The sequence below is a fragment of the Mastomys coucha genome, unplaced genomic scaffold (genome assembly GCF_008632895.1).
Source record: "Mastomys coucha isolate ucsf_1 unplaced genomic scaffold, UCSF_Mcou_1 pScaffold4, whole genome shotgun sequence".
NCBI classification, from domain to species: Eukaryota; Metazoa; Chordata; class Mammalia; order Rodentia; family Muridae; genus Mastomys; species Mastomys coucha.
The window spans coordinates 5,584,210-5,610,585 of record NW_022196910.1 but is presented as its reverse complement, the minus strand read 5'-3'; the positions used below and the strand labels follow the sequence as shown (position 1 = coordinate 5,610,585).

Below are 26,376 nucleotides of genomic sequence, written 5' to 3'. Positions count from 1 at the left end.
CAGCGGGTAAGAACACTGACTGCTCTTCCAAGGGTCCTGAGTTCGGATCCCAGCAACCACACAATGCCTCACAACCACCCGTAATGAGATCTGACACCCTCTTCTGGTGCATCTGAAGACTGCTACAGTGCAACTGTCCACTGCTACAGTGTAACTGTACAGATGGCCTTGAGACATCATGTGTGTGGCTGCTGGGAATTGAACTCAGGACCTCTGCTGGCCCTGCTCGCTCTGGTGTAATTCACTGTAGCTGTCTTCAGACGCACCAGAAGAGGGTGTCAGATTTCATTAGGGATGGTTGTGAGCCACCATGTGGTTGCTGGGATCCGAACTCAGGACCTTCAGAAGAGCAGTCAGTGCTCTTACCCACTGAGCCATCTCTCCAGCCCAATAATATCTTTTAAAAATACAGTTAAGGGGCTGGAGGAATGCTCAAAGGTTATGAGCACTGACTACTCTTCTAAATGACTTGAATTCACTTTCCAGCATTCACATGAGAGCCTGTAATTCCAATTCCAGGGGATCCATTGCTCTCTTCTGCTCTCCAAGGGCACTATGTGCAAATGCATAGACATGCACAGGATAAACACTCATACATATAAACTAAATCAATAAAAATTTTAAAATGAATATAATAGTCCCAATAAACCCATCAAAAAGTAAAAGTAAAATTTAATACCCTCTAAGTTGGGCCATTACAAACTGAAAACTATTTGTATATAATTAAGCAGCAGCAAATACATTCACTAGCTGTGCAACTTTTTTAAAAACTCCAAAGAGAAACCCCAAACCATCAGTTCTTGTTTGCCTCCTAAGAGTTTACTGTGAGAACAGAAGAGCCAGCCATTTGTAAAGAGCATTGCATGTTCTCACAGAGGACAGGTTTGGTTCCCAGCACTTACATGGCCTGTCATAATTGTTTGTAACTCTAGTCCCAGAAGATATAATATTCTTTTCTAGCCTCAGTAGACACTGAACAAGCAATGGTGTACATACATTTGTATAAGCAAACACTCATACACGTAAAAGTAAAAATAATTCCTTAATAAAATATTTTATGTATGAAAATGGATGAGCGGTTTGAGGCAGGACCTGGTTAGACTAAATTCTCTCTGTACCTAAGGATGACCTTTAACTCCTGGTCCTTCTGCCTCCACCTCTCAAGTGTTGGGATTCCAGGAATACACCACCACAGCCAGTTGTTTTTGTTTTCTTTTTTTATGAAATGGTAGGGATTGAACCCATCATTTTGTGTATGCTTGGCAAGCATTCTACCAATTGAGATAGACTTCCAGCCCACCATATAATCTCATGTCCTCATTTCATTTCTGATTGCTGTGGGAAAAAAATACCCTAACAAAAGCAGTTTTAAGGGAGAAAGGGCTTATTCAGGTTCATGGCTGAGAGGAAATCAATATAGGGATTTGAAGTAGCCAGTCACATCCACAGTCAACAGCTCATAATTTTATGGTCAAGAGGAGAGAGAGAATGAATACATACATGTGTATATTCACATCAGCTCACTTTCTCCACACTATTTTATTATTTCTGCTGTTGTTTTAAGACAGAGTCTTACTGTGTATTCTTGACTGGACTGGAACTCCCTATATAAACAAGGCTGACTCTAAACTCATTGAAATCTGCCTGCCTCTACCTCCCAAATGAGCCAACTCATTTACCCCCACTCCCCATTTTTCATTCTCTCTCTCCTCCCCCTCTCTGCCCCCCTCTGTGTGTGTGTGTGTGTGTGTGTGTGTGTGTGTGTGTGTGTGTGTGTGTGTGAGAGAGAGAGAGAGAGAGAGAGAGAGAGAGAGAGAGAGAGAGAGAGAGAGTTTGAAAATTATGGTGGCTGCTAACAACACAGCTGTGAGTTAGATAGACAGATTTCAAATCCTAGCTCTGTCTATGTAGTTGGAAAGATTCACAGCCTCTCCTTCATCCTGTTGTCATTGATAAAGTAGAATAATTGCAACAGCTGCCTCCCATGGAGCTGTTGCTAGGATGAAATGAACATATAATCACTTGAATATATGAAGTACACAGCAGGTCTTGGCTGCTGTGTTTATTATAAGCATTTCTTGCACCAGAAGATCAGTTCTTTTCTTCCTAACCCATCCTCCAGAAGTCTCCAAGATCAGAGATGGAAAAACGCACTCATGATATGATTTTCTTCCCAGGGCTGACATCTTTTGAAGGGAGGAATTATTCTCCTTTGTTCTGCTGCTATATTCTAAAAAGACACTTTTCTTTATGACAGAATCCAGTCTGGGCTTGCTTGTCTTCCTTCCTTCCTTCCTTCCTTCCTTCCTTCCTTCCTTCCTTCCTTCCTTCCTCCTTCCTTCTTTTCATTGTTAAGCGTTGGAAATAAAATCTAGGGTCTTGTGCATGCCAGGAAAGTGGTCTCTTTTTTTGTTTTTGTTTTTATTATTATAAATAAGTACTCAGAAGAGGGTGTCAGACTTCATTATGGGTGGTTGTGAGCCACCATGTGGTTGCTGGGATTTGAACTCACGACCTTCAGAAGAACAGTCATGCTCTTACCCGCTGAGCCATCTCACCAGCCCTTTTTGGTTTTTTCAAGAGAGGGTTTCTCTGTGTATCCTTGGCTGTCCTGGAACTCATTCTGTAGACCAGGCTGGCTTCAAACTCAGAACTCAGAAATCAGAAATCTGCCTGCCTCTGCCTCCCAAGTGCTGGGATTAAAGGTGCCACTGCCCGGCACCAGGAAAGTGTTATACCTTTGAACTATATCCCCAACTTTTGCTTTATGAGACAGAGTCTCATATAACCCAAATTGTCCTCAAACTGACTTTATAGCTGTCTTAGTCAGGGTTTCTATACCTGCACAAATGTCATGACCAAGAAGCAAGTTGGGGAGGAAAGGGTTTATTCAGCTTACATGTCCACATTGCTGTTCATCACTAAAGGAAGTCAGGACTGGAACTCAAGCAAGTCAGGAAGCAGGAGCTGATGCAGAAGCTGTGGAGGAATGTAACTTACTGTCTTGCTTTCCCTGGCTTGCTCAGCTTGCTTTATTATAGAACCCAAGACTACTAGCCCAGGGATGGCACCACCCAAAATGGGCCCTTCTCCCTTGATCACCAACAAAAGAAAATGTCCCACAGCTGGATCTCATGGAGGCACTTCCCCAACTGAAGCCCCTTTCTCTGTGATAACTCCAGCCTGTGTCAAGTTGACACACAAAACCAGCCAGTACAATAGCTATGGATGACTTTGAACTCCTGATACTCATGTTTGTATAACCCAGTTGCCAGGATGACAGATATGCACTAGCATGCCAAGTTTATGTGGTACAGGAGATAGACTCCAGAGCTTCATGCATGTTAAGCAGACATGAGCTCTATGTTCAGTTAACCCATTTTCTCCCCACCCCCATTTTTATCCCCCCCCCCGCCCATGTGTGTGGGTGTGTGTATGATCGGGGATAGGGAGTTTACATGCCACTAACTATGTGTGGAGGCAAAAGAATAATTTTGTGAAATAAGTTATCACTTTCCAGCTTTCCATGGGGGACATTGGGGATCAAAATCAGGTTGCCAAACTTATGAGGCAAGCACTTTCACCAGCTTAACCTTGAGTTTCTGATCTTCCTGCTTCCATGTCCCAAGTGCTGCGCTTGCAGTTTGCACTACCACACCCGGTTTGGGTTTTGAGTGTACAAGTATGCCTGAATCACTGCACGTTTGTGTGAGTTGAGTGCATGCTTATGGAGGCCAAAGGAAGTTCTTTAATGTCTTTCTAGATCACCTGTCACTCTATATGCTGTAGCAGAGTTTCTCACTTGAACCCAGTCAATTAGGCTAGTCTAACTAGTTAGCTTGTGCTGGGAATCCTCTGTCTCTCTGTCTCATGAGAGCCAGATTACATGTGGGTAACCATTGTCAGCTCTGCATTTACTTGGGTCCTGGGTTCTAAATTTTGATACTCATACTCGTACATCAAGTGCATTCATTACCCAATGACTCATCTCCTCAATGCCTGATCTTTCTTTCTAAAACAGGGTTTCACATGTCAACCAAATTAGCCTTAACTACTATGTAACTATGATGTAACTGAGGCCAGCATTGAATTTTTGAACCTCTTGCTTAAGCCTCCTAAATCCTGGGATTACAGATGTCATTGTTTCTCTTCTCATAAGAGAAATTTAAGGGGAAGATTATTTCAACTCACAGTTCATGGTTGCTGTACATCATCATTGGGGAAGCCACAATATCAGGCAGCTGATCCTACTGCATGCTCAGCCAAGAAGCAGATAGCAAGAAATGAAACATGCTAGGGATGATCCTATTTTTTCCATACTTTTATTCTTTTGGCTTTATTTTTATTTTATTTATGTTTGAGTGTTTTGCTTCTATGTATGTCTATGTATCGTATGCATGCCTGGTGCCCAAGGATATCAGAAAAGGGTATCAGATACCCTATAGTTGGAGTTACAGTGGTTGTGAGCTGCCATGTGGGTGCTGGGAACTGAACTCTGTTCCTCTGCAGAGTAACAAGTGTTCTTACCTGCTGAGCCAACTCTCCAGCCTTGTTCTCATTCTCCACTCTCACACAGTCTAGGATATGTGCCACCTACAGTGAGTAACTTAGTAAAATCAAGATAACTACCCCCACTACTTCACAGGTAATTCTAACTTTTGTCAAGTTGACAATTCATACTAACCATCGCAACTAACCTGTGCCAACCTTTCTATAGCTACTGATTGGTTGGTTGCAGTACTACAGGTAAACCTAGGGTCTCATGCACACTAGGCAAGTGCTATACAACTAAGCTAAGTTCCCAGTCCAAATATAGTGCCATATCTTTTTCCAGTGTGAAGAATATTATCCTAGGTCTCGTACATGCTAGGTAAGAGCTCTAATAGTGAGCTGTATCCTCAGATCAAAGCCTTGTATCAAAGCTGGGAGTGTATGAAGACCAAACAAGGACACGATATGGTCCTAGCACAATGCCAGCACATAATAGGTGCTTACAGAGTTATTGCAACAGCTGGAAAAGAGGGCACATTCCAGAAGGCAGTTTTTAGGATAAAAGCCAGAGCCAGTTCCAGGTCCCAAGAGGACAGGAGTCTTTTGTAATGGTTGTACCCAGCAGGTGCCTCCAAGAATTTTCAGATTGTTCTGTACTCTCTGAAGCATGGCACTGAAGAAGTCCATGAAAAGTATGTGGAGAAAAGACTATGTGGGATTTGGGGCTGGAAAGATGGCTTAGTGGATAAAGTCATTGACTCACAAGGACAAGGAATGAAATTCTGATCCTCAGAGCCCACAAAAAAAATCTGGGCAGGCATAGAAACTCCCTGTAATCTCAGTACTCCAGGAGCAGTAATGGGAGATTCCTAAGGCAAGGTGGTGAGTTTCGGGTCCAAGAAGATTCCTTGCCTCAATAAATAGAGAATAACAAAGAAGACACTTTCCTTCTCTGTATACATGCACACACACGAGCACGCTCGCCTGCCTACACATGTACCCATACATATGTTAACACACACACACATATAGCACACAAAAACCCATTATGTTGGCAAAGTAATTGGTGGTTTCCTTTACTTATTTTAAATTTTTATCTAAAAAAATTTTAAGATTTATTTTATTTTGTATGTATGAATTGACCCCTGGAGATCCCAGAAGAGAACTGGATCCCCTGGAACTGGAGTTGCAGATGGATGTGAATGACGACATGGGTTCTCAGACCCAAACACAGGTCTTGTACAAGAATAGCAAATGTGTGCATGCGTCTGCGTGTGGGTGTGTGCACAGGTATGCAGATGCCTGAGAAGGCCAAGAGAACATTGGGTCTTCCAAAGCTGAAGACTCAGACAGTTATGAGCCCAGAGTGGGTGCTGGGAAGCAAAGTCATTTGTTAGGGCAGTACATGCTCTTAATCACTAAGCCATCTTTCTAGTTCCTGTTTCTCTCTTTCTCCTCCATCTATTTATTTATATTGCTGATGTGCGTGCCACAGAAAACTGTTGAGGTCAGAGGATAATTTTGGGGAGTCCTTTCTCTCCTTCAAACATATGGGTTCGGGGACTGAACTCGGATCATCAGACTTGGAAGCAAGCATCTTTACCCACTGAGCCATATGACCAGCCCTAATTTTGTTTTTTGAGACAGGCTCTCTTACAAGTCCTCTAAGTGCTAAGGTGACAGGCATGCACCACCACACCCATCTTGCTGGGTTTTCTCTGGAGGCAAGAAGATTTGGACGAGGAGATGGCATATGGGCTAGCATGGAATGGCTATGTCCTGTGTCCAAAGGCTGATGCTTGGGGTGGACAGATGGTGGATGTATGAATTCATTCCTTGTTGAGGGTTTCCCACCTACTCTTCCTGTCTGCCTGTCACTGCTGCTGGGATCAGTCTGGCAAAAGGCCCAGCTGGTCAAGTGTACAAGCCGTGGCCTGCACGTCAGCCTTGGGGCATGCAGTTTCGGATTCCAGAGGTTTGCTGCTGGCTCCCAGCCCTGCTGACTCAACTTGGGGGTTTTTCAGTCAGTTTGCCCTAAGGGTCTTCTTGTCAGGCAGGTTTTCGGTGCCAGACTCCTCTTCCTAGCAGGCTACAGAGGAACTGGCAGAAAAAGGAATACCTATGCAAACTTGTTGAATAAAAACTTAGCCGTGCAGCATAAACCAGGAAAGGTGTCAACCCCACCCTGGTCCTCCTTTGTCTTAGCCTTGTCCCTCTCCCCTGCTCAATGGTAGAGTTTATCCACAAACTAAAAACCTCAGGACAGGGTCTAGGCTGTGTGGAATGAGTGAATGAGTGGATGGGTGTGGAAGAGAAGTCTTTGCTGATGCTCTCTAAATTGTTTGCTTTTTAAATTTTTTAAATGATTGTTTTAAATTGTGTGCGTGTGTGTAAGTGCCTGAGGAGGTCAAAGTCACCAGGTCTCCCGGAGCTGGAGTTATGGGTGACTGGCAGCTGTTGGACTTAGGTCCTCTGTAAAAGCTGTAAATGCTCTTAACTGGTAAGGTAGATCTCCAGCTCCTCCTGGCTTATTTCTTTGTTGTTGTTTTATTTTGTTGTTGTTGTTGTTGTTTTGTGACATTGTCCTCTTCCTGGACTGCCTGGTACTTCGATATATAGCTCAGGCTGACCCCAGACTCACAGAGCTCCCTCCAATCGCTGCTTGCTCTGGGGTGCTGGGAGTAAAGGTATGCATCACTATGAATTGTTTTTGTTATGTTTTGTTTTGTTTTTGAAACAAGGTCTTGCTGTTTCAGCTTCGACTGGTCTGGCACTTACTATAGAGAGCAGGCTAGCTTGTAGCTTCTACTATTCTCCCGTGTCCTGCGTGCTGGGCTTACAGGTGAGTGTCATCACTTTTGCTGCTGCTGTTGTTGTTTTGGAGACCTGGTTCAGAGTAGTTCAGGTTCTCTTAAACTCACTTGTGTAGCTCGAGATGAATTCCACACTCTTCTGCTCCATGCCCCAGAGCTGGGATGACAGGCCCGTCCTCTGACTTGGATCCTCCTTTAATGCAGTAAATTCCAGGACACCAAGACCCCGGGTGGTGGAGGACAGGCAACAGGAGGAAACCTGGAGTTTCAATCTGTACAATGCAGGCTGAAATCCCAGCTATTGACGATGTGGCCAGGAAGAGGCGACTAATTGAACGAGGGCGTTAGTGGCTCACAAACACATCTGCAATGACGAATGCTTGAGCTGGAAAGAGCGTGGGAGCCAGAAAGGTCTCGGTGGAAGTGAAAGTGGGGGCAGGGGTTCCTGCTTGGTCTGTGGATTAAAGATCTCAGGAAGCCTCCAAGAGGCAGGTTCTATAATCCCCCCTTGCCATCTGAACTCAGCCGACCAGGGAGAGAACTTTCTGCCAGGTAACTCTGCCCTACTTTGCTTTTGACTTGAGAAGGGGTTAGTAGAGAAGGCATCTACGTTGTGGGGGGTGAGGGGAAGGTATCCACGTCCTGATTTGTCCGCCCTTTACTCCATTGAACTGGGCTGGGAGCGGGATGCGGGCTAGGGCTGGGAATTTCCGGACTTAGAGTGACCCATGCAGTGCAGAGACAGTCACGTCGCTCATGGGGTCACAAGGAAGGCCAAGCTGACATCCCCAAGGACTCTTCATACACACTCACAACCACACACACACACACCCTCCTAACTACCAGGCCTGTGGCACTGCACCCTAAAACTTGGCCGCTCGCTCCGCCCCCGGGCCCCGCCTCTAAGGCTCCCCCTCCCACTCCCACACCCGCTTTATAAAATGGGGCTTTAGGTGCAACCGTGAATCGCTGACCAGCTGCGGGCTCCAGACTTTCTTCTGCACCAGAGCGAGTCTAAGTCTGAACCGGCTCCCCCAGAACTCCAGCTACTGGGTCTTGAACTCCTGGGTCCCGGAGTCTTAGCGTTGCTGCACCCAAGGCCACCCCCGGAATCATGCGCTGCGCTCCGACCGCAGGCGCTGCCCTGGTGTTATGCGCTGCTACTGCGGGGCTGTTGAGCGCGCAAGGGCGCCCTGCACAGCCGGAGCCGCCGCGCTTCGCATCGTGGGATGAGATGAACTTGCTGGCTCACGGGCTGCTACAGCTCGGCCACGGGCTGCGCGAGCACGTGGAGCGCACCCGTGGGCAGCTGGGCGCGCTGGAACGCCGCATGGCTGCCTGCGGTAACGCTTGTCAGGGGCCCAAGGGAAAAGATGCACCCTTCAAAGACTCTGAGGATAGAGTCCCCGAAGGCCAGACTCCTGAGACACTGCAGAGTTTGCAGGTAGGCATATCTATTAGGGCTCTGACTCTACTTAGACTCGTTTTGGGTCCTCCAGGAACCGGGTGGAGAAGGGTCTCAAAGTGCAGACTGTGAAAGGGTAGAAGGGGGATGAATAAGAGGAGGTTGCAGACATGGAGCCAGGTCTTCACCAGTCTTGCATATCTTCAGACTCAGCTCAAGGCTCAGAACAGCAAGATCCAGCAACTGTTCCAGAAGGTGGCCCAGCAGCAGAGATACCTATCAAAGCAGAATCTGAGAATACAGAATCTTCAGAGCCAGGTAATTACCCCAGGGATTGGACCAAATCGGAAAGAGGAGATACAAAACGGGGGAATCAGTAGTGGTGAAATGTGGCTAAGCAGTTGTTATGGCGTGAGTCAAAAGATCTAACCACCCTTTTCCTGCCCTGTCTTAGATAGACCTCTTGGCCCCCACGCACCTAGACAACGGAGTAGACAAGACTTCGAGGGGAAAGCGGCTTCCCAAGATGGCCCAGCTCATTGGCTTGACTCCCAACGCCACCCACTTACACAGTGAGTATCTCTGGTCTTTATTGTCATCTGCCAACTCCCCAACCCTTCCACTTGCCATTCCAATTCTTACCCCTCTTGTCAGGTCCACCTTAATAGTCAAGGGCTTTTTATATATAGCACCCTCTTCACTTATGATCCTGCTTGGCCAGACCACCCCACCATTCTTTCCCAGCAAGAATCTTCCCAAAATCTTATTAGCCATTAACCAGAACACGTAGAGGAAGACAGACCATAGGAACTGAAGTTTCAGGGGTTCTGGTGGTGTAGCTCAAGGATATCATCCGAAGGAATCCAGGGGTGTGTGCATGTGTGTGTGTGTTTCCGAGGTTTGGAACCCTCCAACATCTCTTGATATGACTATAAAAGGGAAAACCAGAGTAAGGAACCCCCACCCCCGCTCCTAGATTAGATTCATACTCTTACATCTTACAAATACAGATCCTTTGTCCTGAAAGCCTCCATCCAATCACATGCACATATATACCTAACAGTTTTTGGGATCACAATTTCTAGGTCTTATATCGTGGATGTCCATGCCCAATACTTTGTTTCCAATTGAAGTGTGTGGGGGGGGGGTGGTGGGAGGGGAGACAGAGTCAGAGGCTCCCAGTTCCAAACCTGAGTTCATGCCTATTCGTTCTCCCTGCTTGACATCTGTGGTTATCCACAGCCAACTAGGTGAAAGTTTGGATATCCCCCTTCACAGCCTAAGGCTGCTTGCTGGCTTTCAGCCCAATGGTCTTCAGACATAATCCCTCCCCTGGCTTTTACCTAGGCAAGTACCTAAGCATGGTGAGGGTCATGGATGAGCTTTCGCGGGGTTGGGAGGCATAGGTTCTGGATGGGTGATGTGGTAGAAGAGAAGAGCTGAGGGGGCGGTTTTGTGGGTTTGGGACTCCCAGACTCAGCCTAGCCAAGTAGAGGAAAGTTCAGAGCTGGGGAGACAAACAGCTGGCCCTAATAGAAACCACATGGGTGGTTTGGCAGTGTGCCTGTCCCGATTGGATGAGAGGAAAGTAGGGGAAAGGGAGCTGCCCAAGGGATTGGAAAGTATACTTCCCATCTTTCTGGGTCTGCCCCCACTCCTGGCAGTGTGGACTGAGCTGGCTGGCAGAAAGTCCCTGCATGCCCCTCCCCCAGTGACCTTTCTCCTACTTTTCCTGGCTGGGCTGGGGGCCATTCTTCCTGAATTTAGAGGACTTGTCAAGGCCGAGTTTTTTCTCTCCTCTTCTCTTTTTCTTCTCTCCTTCTTCCTGTCCCCCTTCTTCTGATAGCAGAGACAGCTATATCCCACCCACACCCCCAGCCTCAGTCTCTCCATCCCACTGTCAGCATCTTCTACTAAATCAGAGTACCCCTTTGCTCAGCCAGCTCAGCTCTTGCCTTACCCCAGATCCATCCCTGTCTGTTGTTTTAAGTCTTCACTGAAACACTGGCTGTGGGGTAGGCTTCAGGTGGTTACAGGTTCCTACAGTGGACAAAGTTCCTCACTGTCTCTGGCCTTGAGAAGCCCCTACTCAATGGGGACATACCTCCAGATGACTTTTCATCAGTGACAAGACCTCTGTTCACTTTGGGGAGTCTAACAGGGCTTGGGAGAGTGGAACAGCATCCTTTTAGAAGCTGGGACCCAGAGAAAGGAATGGGAAAGTGGAATCACTGGCATCAGGACCATGTGCTGATTCCCAATAGCAGGAAGGTGTGATACATGGAAAAAAATGCTCAGGGAAAGAAGCCTTTGTGACCAGAGAGGGAAAAGCAAAGATTGGTCAAGGGACTATTCCTTAGTGTGCCTTGTGGACCCTACTGTAATGAGCCAGGAACACAGTTTAGGCAAATGGCCCTGGGGCTCATCCTCAACCATCCACCCTGCTCACACACCTGTCTCCTGAAACCACTGGGGACTTCTCTCCTGCTTCACTCTCTCCCTTTGTCTACTCTCAGGGCCTCCCAGGGACTGTCAGGAACTCTTTCAAGAAGGGGAGCGGCACAGTGGACTTTTCCAGATCCAGCCTCTGGGATCTCCACCATTTTTGGTCAACTGTGAGATGACTTCAGGTAGGATGTGCTGACCCCTCAAGGAGCCTCATTTCCATGCACAGACCTGGTGTCATAAAATAAAGCCATGTAGCTGGGTAGTGGTGGCACACGCCTTTAGTCCCAGCACTTGGGAGGCAGAGGCCCTTGGATTTCTGAGTTCAAGGCCAGCCTGAGCCAGCCTGGTCTACAGAGTGAGTTCCAGGACAACCAGGGCTATACAGAGAAACCCTGCCTTGAAAAACCAAAAAAAAATGTAAAAGCCTGTGTATAGCTCAATAATACAGCACTTGCCTAGCTTGTATAAGCTCTTGGGATCCTTCCACAGTAACACACACACACACACACACACACACACACACACCCTGTTATGCAGCTTGTAGGATGTAGCCTGAAGGAGATATAGATAGATAGATAGATAGATAGATAGATAGATAGATAGATATCATCTTTTTCCCTATTGACTGGCATCTCAAGCTCAGTGATAGGTTTCTGTGGTTAAGGTGTACAACTGTCCAGGCCTACTCATGTACAAAGTGAGCTCAAGGCCAGCCTGAGTAACTTAGTATAACCCTGTCACACAATAATAAAATATAAGTGAGCTGGGGGTATATGTTAATGGGAGAGTGCCTGCCTAGAATGTATGAGACCCTAGTTCAATGCATAGAGCCACAGCTGGATATAGTGACCTGTGCCTATATTTGTAATTCCGATACCTGGGAGGTTGAGGCAAGATGATTGTTGAAAGTGCAAGGCCAGCCAGCCTTACCTCAGTCTTCATGGGCTGGGAATAAAGCTCAGTTGATAAAGCGCTTCCCTAGAATGTCTAAAACCCTGGGTTCCATCTCCAACACTGCATAAAATGGCTATGATAGTGCAAGCCTGCTATCCCAAAACTCTGGAAGTGGTAGCAGGATGATTAGGAGTTTGAGATCATCTACAGTTACACAGTGAGTTGAAGGACAGCTAGGGCTATAGGAAAAAAATTGAGATCATCCTTGGCTACAAAACCATGTTCTAAGCCAGTCTCAGGTAGAGACTCTATTTCAAATAACAAAACACATATATTCCTGGTTCCTGCAGGCTCTTGGGATGGAAGTCTATTCTGATCACACCCCTTGCAAGGAGTGATGAGGGTGTTGCCTTTCCTGGGATTGTACGGGATGTGATATAGGCTTACAAGCTAGGTAGGACTATCAGTTTCCCTGTGAGAAGGGACTTCTGGTGACTTTTTGTCTTTCTGGGCAGATGGAGGCTGGACAGTGATTCAGAGACGCCTGAACGGCTCTGTGGACTTCAATCAGTCCTGGGAAGCCTACAAGGATGGCTTCGGAGATCCCCAAGGTAGGTGTTTCTCTGGAGGCCAAGTCAGGGAAGGAGCAAAGGGCAAAAGAGCTGAACCCGGCTCACATATGATTTCTCTTGATTCAGGCGAGTTCTGGCTGGGCCTGGAGAAGATGCACAGCATCACAGGGGACCGAGGAAGCCAGTTGGCTGTGCAGCTCCAGGACTGGGATGGCAATGCCAAATTGCTCCAATTTCCTATCCATTTGGGGGGTGAGGATACAGCCTACAGCCTGCAGCTCACTGAGCCCACAGCCAATGAGCTGGGTGCCACCAACGTCTCCCCCAATGGCCTTTCCCTGCCCTTCTCTACCTGGGACCAAGACCATGACCTCCGTGGGGACCTTAACTGTGCCAAGAGCCTTTCTGGTAAGCAGATTTTATTCCCACAGTAGACTACTTTCAGTCCCAAAGTGTGTATCCATGCCCTGCCCCCCTTTCTCCTTGCCTCCTGTGTGCCTATGGGCCAGTCACTGAGTTAATCTCTCCTGTTTTCAGTTTCCCTGTCTTTAAAGTGAACATAATCATGGTGCCCACTTTTGAAAATTCAGTTGAGAACACTTGTGGGTGGGTAGCTGGCATGGGGCAAAGCCAAGATAAACCCTTGTCTTATTCTTATCAATTCTTAGGTACAGGGTCTTGTGCCTGTTAGCTAAACATTCCTGCACTGAGCTATACCCTGACCCCTGTTGTTGTTGTTGTTGTTGTTGTTGTCCGTTTGACTCAGGGTCTTATATAGCTCCAGCTGGCCTTGAGCTTGTTATATAGCTAAAGATAACCTTAAAGGGCCAGCCTCTAACTCCTGAGTGATGGGTAACAGGCATGTGCCATTATGCTTCTGAGGATCAATCCCACAATTTCATGCCTGGTAGGCAAGCACTGTAACAAATGAGCTACAGTCCTAACCCTCCTTCTGCTTCATTTGTTCAGACTGGATCAAACTATAAAGAGCAGGCTGGCCTCAGACTTCCTATCATACTGCTGAGCACTGTGATTACAAATTTGTACCCACAAGCTCTGCTTCATAGTGTAGCTCATTTGGCAGACAACCTACCTAACACGAGTGAAGGCCTAGATTTCATTTCCGTACCATATAAACCAAGCATGGTTGTACAGTGTTAGCCATAGCACTCAGAAAGTGGAGGGAGGTAAAGCAGAAGTTTAAAATTGTCTTTGGCCACATGGAGAGTTTGAAGCCAGCCTGATAAGAGACTGTGTCACAAAACAAAAAAAGGACTTATGAGATGGCTCAGCCAGTAACGGTGTTTGCCTACAATCCTGAAGACCTAAATTTGATCTCCAAGACTCACATAGTAGAAAGATATCACCGCTCCCACAAGTTGTCCTCTGACCTTCATACCTACTGTGGCATGTACACACCCACACACACATACACGGGAACACAAAATAAATAAATGTAATAAATTCTAAAGGTGTAAAATCCAAAGTTCATCTTGTCTCCAACTGTGCTCTCTCTCAGTATGGAAACCCAAGACCTTGACCACATCTATTTTCTAACCCTATAGGTGGCTGGTGGTTTGGCACCTGCAGCCATTCCAATCTCAATGGACAATACTTCCACTCTATCCCACGGCAACGGCAGCAGCGTAAAAAGGGGATCTTTTGGAAAACATGGAAGGGCCGCTACTATCCACTGCAAGCTACCACCCTGCTGATCCAGCCCATGGATGCTACAGCAGCCTCCTAGCCTCCTCACTGGAGCCTGGTTCCAGGCCTAAGGAAACAGTGACTTTGGTTGTGGCCCTAAGATTTGGCCATTCTCTGCTGGGGGCAGGAGCTCTACCTGGAGCTACCAGGAGTCTCGTGGACAGAGAAGAAGCCCATAACTGCAGAGACTGGAGGACCCCTTTTCCGTGTTGGGGTCTGCAAGCATTGTTGTCTGAGACAGTCAGAGCAACAGGAAACAAGTGGCCCAGACCCAGAAAACATGGGCTCAGTGGGGCATTGAGTATCACTTCTCGCCTACCAGAGAAGTTGGGGATGCAGAGGGACCATTTCAGTCCAGCTAGCTGGGCCCTTATGGCGGACTCGGTCATATTGACTGACTGGAGACAGGGTTCCCAGGAGCTCTGGATACACTCATGGTGCTGTTGTGGGTGCTGTGGATGAACAGGTGCCAACTGTGGTTCCCAGGCACAGCTCACAGCATTCTTACAATAAAAACAACCTCAGAACATTTTGTTCTCTGTTGTTTCACTTGATTTCTCAAAGTGAATAGTTTCAAAGTTCGAGTAAACATGTTCCTCTGCTGCAGACCGTATTCCCAGACCCGTTAGGGACAGGACTGGTTGGCTATTTCTTCCCAGTGATTTCAGCTTCCTTCTTTTAGTATTTCGTGATTTGCGCCTCTCTTGTTTTTATTTCAAAATCTCAAAACAGGTCCAGGGAGATGGCTCAGTGATTAGGAACACTTGGGGTTTTTTTTTTTTGTTGTTTTTTGTTTTTTGTTTTTTGTTTGGGGGGGGGGGTTCCCAGACAGGGTTCTCTGTGTAGCCCTGGCTTGTCCTGGAACTCACTCTGTAGACCAGGCTGGCCTCGAACTCAGAAATCCTCCTGCCTCTGCCTCCCAAGTGCTGGGATTAAAGGAGGAACACTTGTTCTTACAGAGGGCCTGGGTTGGGTTCCCAGCCTTCACATAGCAGTTAGCAATAGCCTGTAACTGTAGTTCTAAGGGATCCAATGCCTCCTTTGACCTCCACAGGCTCCTGTACATATGTGATACACATATTTAGGCACACACATAGAAAAGTAAATATTTTTTTAAAAAACAGAGTTAGGGAAAAATCGCTTAATGATTCAAGACACTTGCTGTCTAAGCCTGATGACTGAGTTCAAGCACCCAAACTTACATAAAGGTCAAAGGACAGAACAGATTCCACAAAGTTGTCCTTTGACCACCACACACAAGCCATGGCACTTGAGCTGTCACTCACACAGATATCATACAATAATTATGTGGATTTTTTTTAATTTTTAAAAATTAAAAATCAGCCAGGCAGTGGTGGCACACACCTTTAATCCCAGCACTTGGGAAGCAGAGGCAGGTAGATTTCTGAGTTCAAGGCCAGCCTGGTCCACAAATTGAGTTCCAGGACAGCCAGGGATACACAGAAAAACCCTGTCTCAAAAAACAAAAACCAAAAAAAAAAAAAAAAAAACCAAAAAGAAAAAAAATTAAAAATAATTAGGGAAGCTGGTAATAGAGACAATTACAACGTCTTTCTGATCAGTACTAGGTAAGGTACACATATCTCTAGCACCGGGGAGGTGGAGACAGAAGCTTTGCAAGTTCTAAGCCAGACTAGGCAACATAACAAGACCCTGAACCACAAACAGGGAGAGGTGCTGCAGATGTAGCTCAATTGGTCATACCCAGCATGCACAGAGCCTGGGTTCTTTTCTCACCACCACCGCATAAAGAAAGCACAGTGCTAGATAATACTGTAATGCTGGCATTTGGGAGGTGGAGGCATGAGGATCAGAAGTTGAGGTAACCTGGGCTACAAGAAAGAAAAAAAGAGGAAAGCAAAATGAGATGAAGTTAATTTTATAAATCTCTAAACCTGATGTCATATTCCATACTTGTAATTTCAGCACTTGGGAAGCTGAGGCTGGGGGACCAGAATCACCATGAGTTTGAGTCCCAACCTGGGCTATATAGTAAGACCTTGTCTCAGAAAAACAAAAACTTTTAAAAAGTATTTGTCTGATCATTTATGTATTTATTTATTCATTCACTCATATATGTGAGCAAACTTCTGCCTTGACGCTTGTACAAAGTTCAGAGGACAACTTGCAGGAGTCGATCCTTCATGTATGTTTCAGGAATTCTGACTTGGCAGCAACCTCCTTCACTTGTTAGGCCATCTTGTCAGTGCCACAAAACCATTTCTTACTTGGCATTGAACAAGTGGCTCAGTGGTACAGTGTATTCCTTTTGTCTTTATTCTCATTGGCATTAACTATTATCTGCCTGCTTGGGTTTTTTTTGTTTTTTGTTTTTTTGTTTTGTATTTTTTTTTTTTGGTGTTGTTTGTTTTGTTTTGTTTCTGTAGCCCCAGCTGGTCGGGAACTCACCATGTATGTCAGGTATCAGGTTATTTGTTTTTTGGTTTGGTTTGTTTTTGGTCTCTTGCTTTTTGTGACAGGGTCTCCCATGTATCATTGGTTGGCTGTCCTAGACCTTATATGTCCTTATATGTATACCAGGCTAACATTGAATTCACAAGAGATTTGCCTGCCTCTGCCTCTCAAGTGGTGGAATTAAAGGCATACAGTACCACACCAGGCCAGATTGTTTTTGGGTGTTGTTGTTGTTGTTGTTGTTTTCTTTTTGTTTTTAGAGGTACCACAGGGATTTTTCTTTTTTGTTTTTTTGTTGTTGTTGTTGTTTTGTTTTGTCTTTTGCCAAGGTTTCATGATCAAGATAAATAGTTTTTTAATTGGATATTTTATGTTTTTACATTTCAAATGTTATCCCCTTTCCCGGTTTCCCCTCTGCAAGCCCCCTATCCCATGCCCCCTTACTCTGCTTCTATGAGGGTGCTCCCCCAACCACCTACCCACTCCTGCCTCACTGCCCTAGCATTCCTCTACACTGGAGCATCAATCCTTCACAGGACCAAGGGCCTCCTCTTCCATAGATGCCAGGTAAGGCCCCTTCAGCTCCGTCAGTCCTTCCCCTAACTCCTCCATTGGGGTCCCCGTGCTCAGCCTCGTTTTGTTTTGTTTTGTTTTGTTTTAATGACTGCCTTTCTGATTGAGGTAAGGTGTAAGGTTTTTGTTTGTTTTTAAAAAATATTTACAAGCTAGAGTTACAAGTGGTTGTTGTGAGTTGCCTGAGGTGGGTACTGGGAATCAACTTGGATCGAAAAGCAGTATGTGCCTCCCCACCCCCCCAGACAGGGTTTCTCTGTATAGACCAGGCTGGCCTGGAACTCACTCTGTAGACCAGGCTGGCCTCGAACTCAGAAATCCTCCTGCCTCGGCCTCCCAAGTGCTGGGATTAAAGGCGTGTGCCACCATCGCTTCAATGTCGTTTTGATTTGCATTTTCTGACAGCTAGTGAGGTTGGATATTGTATCATGTTTATTGACCATTTATACTCTATCCTTTTAGCAATGTTTGCTTATTTCATCACCCAGTTTACCGACTGGGTAGTTGGTTTTGTTATTGTTTGACCTATTTATTGAGCAACTAAACATTCCAAGTCCTATGCCAGGCATCCGGCAGACTCTCCTGGTCAGAAAGATCTCTGCCCTTTCTCAGCTAGCTGTCTGTCCTTCAAAGCATTTCCCCTGTGAACATGTTGATGCTTATCTGGAAATCTAAATTGGAACACTTTTGAGATTGAAATATGTTGTCAATAATTAAACTAGACACCAGGCGGTGGTGGCACACACCTTTAATCCCAGCACTTGGGAGGCAGAGGCAGGAGGATTTAAGAGTTCGAGGCCAGTCTGGTCTACAGAGTGAGTTCCAGGACAGCCAGAGAAACCCTGTCTTGAAAACAAACAAACCAACAAAAAACCCAAAAAACAAAAAACAAAAAACTTAATTAAACTAGACAATAGACATAAAGCAGTTCCCTCTCAGGCACATCAGGATGCATTGACCCACTGTCAGAAGCATGCACACAGAGCTGGAGAAGGACTCAGCAGTTTAAAGTGGAGACTGCTCTTGCAGAGGAACTAAGTTTGGTTCCTAGCATCCATGTCAGGAAGCTTTTAATTATAACTCTAGCTCTGGGGAACCAATGCTGATGTACATGAGCACTGGCACTCACATGCACTTACTCATACACAGATACAGTGCATGCAAATAATTAAAAAAAAAAAAAGAAATTGCTTTCTTTTTAAATTATTTTTTTCCTGTACATTGTAGTTGTATCTAAGTGAGGGTATTTGATCCCCTGGAACTGGAGTTACAGACACTTGTGTGCTATCATATTGGTCCTGAGAATTGAATCCAGAACTTCTGGAAGAACAGCCAGTATACTTAATCACTAAGCATCTCTCCAACCCCTAAAATACATTTAAAAACATAGACATAGAGCTGAAAATATTTCAGGATGGTGTGCCTACTAAGCATGTCTTAGGTTCAACACACAGCATGGGGTGTGCGGAGAGACAAAAGTAAAAGTCAAGGATACACCAACCTATACTTTTGTCTCAGCAAATCTACCTTAGCATTTGTTCATTACAAATGTTTTATGTAATTTTTACTTTAAAAAAAATCATTCTAGGGGCTGGCAAGATGGCTCAGCGGGTAAGAGCACTGACTGCTCTTCCATTCCAGAGGTCCTGAGTTCAATTTTCAACACCCACATGGTGGCTCACAACCATCTGTAATGAGATCCAATGTTCTCTTCTGCTGTGTCTGAGGACAGCAACAGTGTACTTATATATTATAAACAAATAAATCTTTAAAAAAAAGTCAGACTATGTTAGTCAAGTATCCTGGCATATACCTGTAATTCCAGTATTTGGAAGGTGGGTAAAGGAAAGATAATCAAGATTACTCCTGGATGCCTAGTGAGATGGAGTATGTGAGACCCTGTCACAAAAACAAAACAAAACAAAAACAAAAACAAAAACAAAAACAAAAAACCCCAAAATCCAAGAGTGTTTGTCTGGCATGCACAAAGCCCTGGATTCTCTGGTGTCTCTTCAGATGTGTAGGCAGAACATTGCTTTTAGTCTCTACTTTTGCTTATCTCCAGTGGGCATCATGGGGCTCTAGGACTGTGTCTGGTTACCTTGAGTGAGTGATGTCACTGAGTTCTGGTTATTGGGTGCACATAGTCTTGGGTGTAATGAGAATCCTAAGTTAATTTTACATGTCAACATTGCTTCTAGTCTCTGCTTATGCTTATCTCCAGTGGGCATCATGGGGCTCTAGGACTGTGTCTGGTTACCTTGAGTGAGTGATGCCACTGAGTTCTGGTTATTGGGTGCACAGTGTCTTGGGTGTAATGAGAATCCTAAGTTAATTTTAAATGTCTAAAAGGCATTTTTACTATGCTCATTACACTTGCCCTTATCTAGAGGTGGGAAATAATGCAAGGTTTTGCTTTCCTTGGAATCCAAGGTGATCATAGATTTAAGTCATTGACTTTACTTAGTGATTTCAGTCAAGAAGCGGGGAGTCACTAAGTAAATCACTAGTTAGATAGACTAGACACTCCTTGGGTGATTAACATGCCTCTCTGCAGTCAAGAAAGATTCTTTATCCATAGCAAAGGAGACAACACAAAATGAAGGCAGAAATACCAAGCTTTCATCTTACCCTCTACTAAGCTGTGGCCTAAGTGAGGAGTGTTGTGGTCTAACCACCATCCCCAACTTAGCTATAGCCATTTTGTTCCATGTCTGCCAGCTATTTCATATTATTGCTCTAATATGCCTTCCAGTCATTGACACAGAGAAATAACTTGTCTCAGAGCAGGGTCATGCTGACCACATCCCCTGTTATATTCTGTATGTGGTTTATTAATCTTAAGAAAGCTTTATAAGTTAAAGGCCAATGTGAACTGTTATGTCTAAAATGGCTTGAATCAGAGCTGACCACTGGACAACATTTCCTGCACTTGTGTTTGAGCTCAATGTGTTTTTTTTCCTTCATAAGCCTGCCCTGAGAACAGACTGGTACCACAGTTAGGCAACTGATTCCTTTTCTGAGGTCCTAAATGTTCAGAATTAGGGTGTGTGTGTTCAATAAACCATCCCTTTCTCACTGAAATCTGTGTTCATGAAGTTTGTGGGGCAATTCTTTTTTTTTTTGTTTGTTTGTTTTGTTTTTGTTTTTCGAGACAGGGTTTCTCTGTATAGCCCTGGCTGTCCTGAAACTCACTCTATAGACCAGGCTGGCCTCGAACTCAGGAGCAATTCTTGAACCCCAACAAGGAATTAACACATTTTGTTTTTTTGTTTTTGTTTTTTTTTTTGTTTTTTTTTTTGTTTTTTGAGACAGAGTTTTTCTGTGTAGTCCTCACTGTCCTGGAACTCACTCTGTAGACCAGGCTGGTCTCGAACTCGGAAATCCGCCTGCCTCGGCCTCCCAAGTGCTGGGATTAAAGGCGTGCACCACCACCACCCGGCTGGAATTAACACATTTTAATAAAAGGGTTTTCTTTTCTTTTTCTTTTCCCTCTCTTCTTCTTCCTCCTCCTTGTCGTTCTGGAACTTGCTTCATGGACCAGACTAGCCTCAAATTCACAGAGATCCAGCTGCCTCCCTCTGCCTCCCAAGTGCTGAGATTGTGCAATTGTATAATGTGATTGTGTATGCACTTCAGGATTTATGTGTACCACATGAATACAGGACCCTAAGGCATCAGAGCCCCTGAAACTGTAGTTATAGATGTTGTAAGCCACCATGCTGGTGCTGAGAATCAAACCTGGGTCTTCTATAAGAACAGAAAGCGATCTTAATGGATGAGTTATCTCTCTAGCCTCTTATTTTTGTTTGTTTTCAGTAAGGGCCTTAAACTCCCTATGTAGCAGAGGATGACCTTGAACTTGTCTCTCCTAAAGGCTTGTGCTACTACACCCAGTTTATTTGCATACTAAGCAAGAACTCTATTGCCCAGCAGTGATGGCGCACACCTTTGGTCCCAACTTGGGAGGCAGAGAATTTCTGAGTTGAGGCCAGCCTGATTTACAGAGTGAGTTCCAGGACAGCTAGGGCTACACAGAGAAACCCTGTCTTGAAAACAAAACAAACAAACAAAAAGAACTCCATCATGTTAGCCCCATTTTCAGCCCCAAAGCAGCTTCTAAACACCTGTTAGAGTGCCAGTAATAACTTTTCCCTCCACTTCAGTGCTAGGGATTGAAACCAAACCATTGTTTTCTAATGAATTTAGCTTTGGGCTTGAGAGATTGCTCAGTGGTTAAGATCATTGGCTGCTTTTACAGAGGACCCAGGTTTGATTCCCAGTGCCCACATGGTGGATCACAACTGTTACTTCAGTTAAGGATCCTACATCACCTCTGACCTCTGTGGGCACTCCAAACATAGAGTCACAACATGCAAACAAATCACACACACACAAACAGAATTAAGCTGCACTGCTGTTCCTTATTATTCTCCCAAACTCTGAATATCTGTTAAACAAAGACTTCAGGGCCCAAACACAGTTCAAATGATCCACATAACCTCAGGAATACATAAAGCAGAGGAAGAAAATGAGATCAGAGAGGTAACTTCTACGTTACCAGTGTACAAGAGAATCATAAATTCAAAGTTGGTAGCATGAGGTGGCTTGTTCTTTAATCCCAGCACATGACATGTGTGTGTGTGTGTGTGTGTCAGAGCCAAGAGGATCTCTCAGTGTTACACAGCACATTCTAGGCTATCTGGAGCTATACAGGGAGACCCTGTGCTCCAAATAAAACAGAACAACAAAAAAGTTTAGTTCAAAGTAATACATAAATACACAGTGTTAGCATTCCTTCTAGGTTCGCAGTTACCTTGCGACAGCTAGGTATGACTAACTCACTACACAAAAGGACTGTTTGGCCCCCTCCTCACTCTCTTATCCTCCTACTCTCTGCCTCTTCTACCTGGCCGGCCTCTCCTCTTCTCTCTCCACATCCCCCTCCTCCCCTCTCTTTGCCTTTCTCTGTCTCTACTCCCTCTTCAGTTTGAAGCTAGTCAGGGTGACAATAGGCCTTGTCTCAACAAACAACAACAAACAAAAAAAATCAAGCCGGGTAGTGATGGCCAACGCCTCTAATCCCAGCACTTGGGAGGCAGAGACAGGCGGCTCTCTGTGAATTCGAGGCCAGCCTGGTCTACAGAGCAAGTTCCGGACAGCCAGGGCTACATGATGCGACCCTGTCATGAAAAAAAAACAATAAAGAAAAAAGAAAAAGAAAACCAGACAGGTATAGTCTGATCCAAATCGCCAATTCCAGTGTAGCTAGCGTTTCATAGTGAAAATCTGTCTTAAAATAAGAAAAGAAAAAGTATGAGTAATGGTGAAAGCAGAAAACAAGAGATTTTTTTTTTTTTTTTTGAGACAGGGTTTCTCTCTGTGTTGTCCTGGCTGTCCTGGTACTCACTCTTTGGACCAGGTTGGCCTCGAACTCAGAAATCCACCTGCCCCTGCCTCCCAAGCGCTGGGATTAAAAGGCGTGAGCCACCACCGCCCGGCACAAGAGAACTTTTTGAGAAGAGGAACAAATAGAAAAGCCTAGGATCCCCATTTGTTTTGGAGACTCTAACATAGGCTTTAACAAAGAACTGGGGAACTGCAACCCAGAAAAGGTACCCCCAATCAACGAACAAACGTCCGGAACTGGTCATTTATGGGGCTAGAATAAGAGGCCAGAGGCGACCCACTGATCTATGATGTCATCAGGACGTTAAGGTCCGTAACAACACCTAGAGGTAGCTCAATTTCCCTTCCCCTACAGGTCCGCTGGAAGGCCCAGTCTAAGTTCAGTCTCTCATTGGTTACACACTCTGTCAATCCACTTCATTGTTCAAGTCTTCCGTCCCACCTTCCCCCGTCTGCTTTTGATAGGCTGCTGGATCTGTCACTTCGAAAAGGTCCGCATTCCTTCCGCCTTTCTCTAGGAGACCGAGGGCTAGAGGGGTGGATCCTAGGAGGCTCCCACCCCCCTGAGCTCGGTTTCTCAGCCTGATTGGCTTGTCCAGGTGCCTGTCACTACCGCTTTCACCGTTGACTGGCCATCAGACCGCCGCTCTGCGCGGCGCCGGTTCCGCCCCCGTCGGGTGTTTGTGGTGGGGCTGCGGAGTCGCCGATCCCGCCGGAAGCGCCAGGACAATGGGGACCCGGGACGACGAGTACGATTACCTATTCAAAGGTGCGCCCGGTGGGGTACAGACAGGCGAGGTCGCGGTAGCGACTGGAGGGCCGAAGCCGTGCTACGAGAACAGAGCTCAGGGTGGAGCCCGGGGCTTCAACGGGGCCTATCCGGGGTGGGGAGTCGAAGGAAGCCGGGGCAAGTAGAGTTCGCTAGGCTTCGGGCCCTAGTGCGCAGCGGTGAGAAGTGGGAGACTCGGCAAGGCCTATGGACCCCGGATGCGCCGGGGCGGGGCGGGGCCGGGGCCTTGAGGGGGTGGGGCCCGAAGTGGTAGGAGAGGCCGTTGAGGCGGGGCGTCCCGAGGGGCGGGGCTTTTCTGGGTTTGGCGGGCGGACTGCGCTGAAAACGGGATTGTAGGTGGTGTTAGGGCGATGGAGAAGGTTGTGGGCGTGCCCACAAAGCCTGATTGGTGTGAGCCCTCTAGGGCTGACTGTTATAGGCGGGGCCTGCCTTGGGGGTGGAGCCTGGGTCATGTGGTGCAGGAACCCTAAATTTATGGTGCTTTGGAATTGGGTAGATTGGGGCCTGTCTACGCATCACTAGTTCAAACTCTTGGTAATTGATGGAGATGTGATTCAGTTGGTAGCATTCCTAGCAGTAGCATGCTCAAAGCCCTTGGGTTTTATCCCCAACACCGTATAAACCTTGGTGATGGTGCAGGCTTGTAGTCTCAACACTTGGGAGGCAGAGGTAGGAAGATCAAAAGTGCAGAGGCCAGGCTGAGTGATTGGAACCCTTTCTCAAAGAAAAAGAGAAAAACCACACATGGACAACATGAAATGCAGTACCTGCACTATTCTGAAACTTTGCAATAATGATCCCTTTTACTCATTAGTTTATACAGTCCATATTATCCAGGAAACAGGCCTGTAGTGTTGCACATCTGGAATCCCAGTACTCAGTGTTGGAGGTAGGAGGATCTCTTTCCAGTTCAAAGCCAGTCTGGGCTGGTGAGGTAGCTTAGGAATTGGTGTATACTGGCAAGCCTGATGACCTGAGTTCAATCTTGCGGCCTACATGGTGGGAGAGAGTCACCAAATTGTTTTCTGCCCTTTACATGTACTCCACGCCACATGAGCCCACATATATATATAGATACACAGAAAAAAATAGTGTAGTTTAGCGGAGTGTGGTGTCACACACCTTTAATCCCAGCACTCAGGAAGCAGAGACAAGACAGAGCCCTGTGAGTTCAAGGCAAGCCTGGTTTACATAAAGGGGTGAGGCGGGAGTGGCAAATCAACAGAATGAGATTTTCTTTTAAAAATTTTTTAAAAGATAACTTAGGTTACATATCCATAGTATGTCTTCAAAACAAAAGGGAAAAACTGAAGTTCAGAGAGGCAGGTTCCTAAGGGTGGGGCAGGGTTGAGCCCAAGGCAGGTTTTGCCACTTAGAGGGTAAGTTTAGGGACAAGGATTGAAGCTTAGATATGAAGAAGACAAATGTTATACCTCCCTTCAACACATATATATCCAACTACAGGAAGAGCTTTCCTACTTAGTGAGCTTCCATCTATGTCATTGGGGTTCCTCATTTTTCTGGTGAGCATATTTAGGAATCTCTGGCATTGTGACACCTTCTATGCCAAGCTGGGCTTTTGGGTCCTCTAACCATTCATGCTAGACTCCCTGATTGACAGTGAGTGATTTTGAGAGCTAACTCCTGGATCCTCAAGGGTCATACCTCTCCCCTTCTGGGAGTGTGTCCTGGTCCTCAAAAGCCAGCCTTGGCATCTTGGGGTTGTGGAGGTAGCTGGGATATCCTTGTGGCAAAAGACTCCTAAGACGAAGACAGAGACAGACTTGTGCAAAGATATGGTTACCACATAGCAGCTTGGGCTGGGAGTGGGCTATATCCAGATGGGAGACTGATTAGCAGGTGTTAGATTCCAGGTATCACTTTAGAGCAGAGTACAATTTGGACAGATTTTGGAGACTAGAGATTTGAAGGGCTCTCTGGTGATGGGTGGAACAGATTCAAGTCTTGCTGTGTCAGGGGCCTGTCCCACTCAGACCACCCTGAAGAAGCTTCCAGGCAGGGCAGGGGATCTTTTCTCTTCAAGTCAGCACATGCAGGCATCTGTGGTCATTCCTTGCTTGTTTTCGGCCTTTCACTGTTATAAATAGCCTGGCATTGAATGTGTGCCCAAGTCCTCTCTTTGCCCTGTGGGCTGTTTCCTTGATGTGCATTCCCAGAAGTGCAGTTACTAGGTCAGAGGCGATGGAACTCCATTCCCATTACTGGTACTTGTCTCCAGAACTCACTTCCTGGAAGCACCCATCAGCTCCTGCAGCAGCTGGCAGCGGGAGGTGGGTGGGGGAGAAGTGACCGCCTGCCCCCACTGCCCTCCCCCACTGGCCGCCTTTCCTGGTCTGGCAGGTACCTTCTTCAGTAAGTTGTAGTAGCTGCCTAGCCCTCAAGTTAGCATGCTGCCAGTGCTCACCCTAGGTCTCCTCTCCATTCCTTGCATCTCATCTGAGGATTAACATTTGTCCTTTCCATTCAGACTTTAAACCATAAATTAGAAAAAGGAGTGCTGGGAAGTTAAGGGAAGAGAAGAAGACAGCAGCAGGCAGGCCGCTATCATCAATCACATCACTTGCTTGCATATGGCAAATCCCTCAGAATGTGAATACTCGGCACCTGCCAGTACCTTTTGAGACTCACAACTTTCAGAAGCCCAGGCTTAGGGCAGGTCAGCCATCATAACAATGGTGACGACCTGGTCAGCCTTGAAGAGTTGTCTTAGATTTAGTGGCAAGAAGATGTATTCCGTGCCGGGCGGTGGTGGCGCACACCTTTAATCCTAGCAGTTGGGAGGCAGAGGCAGGCAGGTTTCTGAGGCCAGCCTGGTCT

General features: G+C 46.1%; 2 protein-coding genes across 2 annotated transcripts in view; both read left to right on the top strand.

The window, feature by feature from the left end:
• The first annotated feature begins 7,741 nt into the window (after positions 1 to 7,741).
• On the top strand, positions 7,742 to 14,859 carry Angptl4 (angiopoietin like 4). The gene is made up of 8 exons (XM_031350014.1): positions 7,742 to 7,856; positions 8,258 to 8,748; positions 8,917 to 9,027; positions 9,164 to 9,281; positions 11,226 to 11,339; positions 12,567 to 12,662; positions 12,750 to 13,031; positions 14,189 to 14,859. The coding sequence occupies exons 2-8, from the start codon at positions 8,419 to 8,421 to the stop codon at positions 14,368 to 14,370; spliced, it is 1,233 nt and encodes a 410-aa protein (XP_031205874.1). The 5' UTR covers positions 7,742 to 7,856; positions 8,258 to 8,418; the 3' UTR covers positions 14,371 to 14,859.
• Positions 14,860 to 23,347: 8,488 nt separating this feature from the next.
• Positions 23,348 to 26,376, top strand: part of Rab11b (RAB11B, member RAS oncogene family) — a 13,468-nt gene continuing 10,439 nt past the window's right edge. Inside the window, exon 1 of the mRNA XM_031350026.1 lies at positions 23,348 to 23,517. Within this exon, the coding sequence (XP_031205886.1) occupies positions 23,478 to 23,517 (40 nt within the window). The 5' untranslated portion in view covers positions 23,348 to 23,477. The remainder of the gene's footprint in view (positions 23,518 to 26,376) is intronic.

Bases quoted from the DNA above. Each gene is read 5' to 3' on its own strand.
- Angptl4 (XM_031350014.1), top strand. From the start codon at position 8,419: ATGCGCTGCGCTCCGACCGCAGGCGCTGCCCTGGTGTTATGCGCTGCT. The intron at 9,028-9,163 runs GTAATTACCCCA...GCCCTGTCTTAG, and splicing joins TACAGAATCTTCAGAGCCAG to ATAGACCTCTTGGCCCCCAC. The intron at 11,340-12,566 runs GTAGGATGTGCT...CTTTCTGGGCAG, and splicing joins CAACTGTGAGATGACTTCAG to ATGGAGGCTGGACAGTGATT.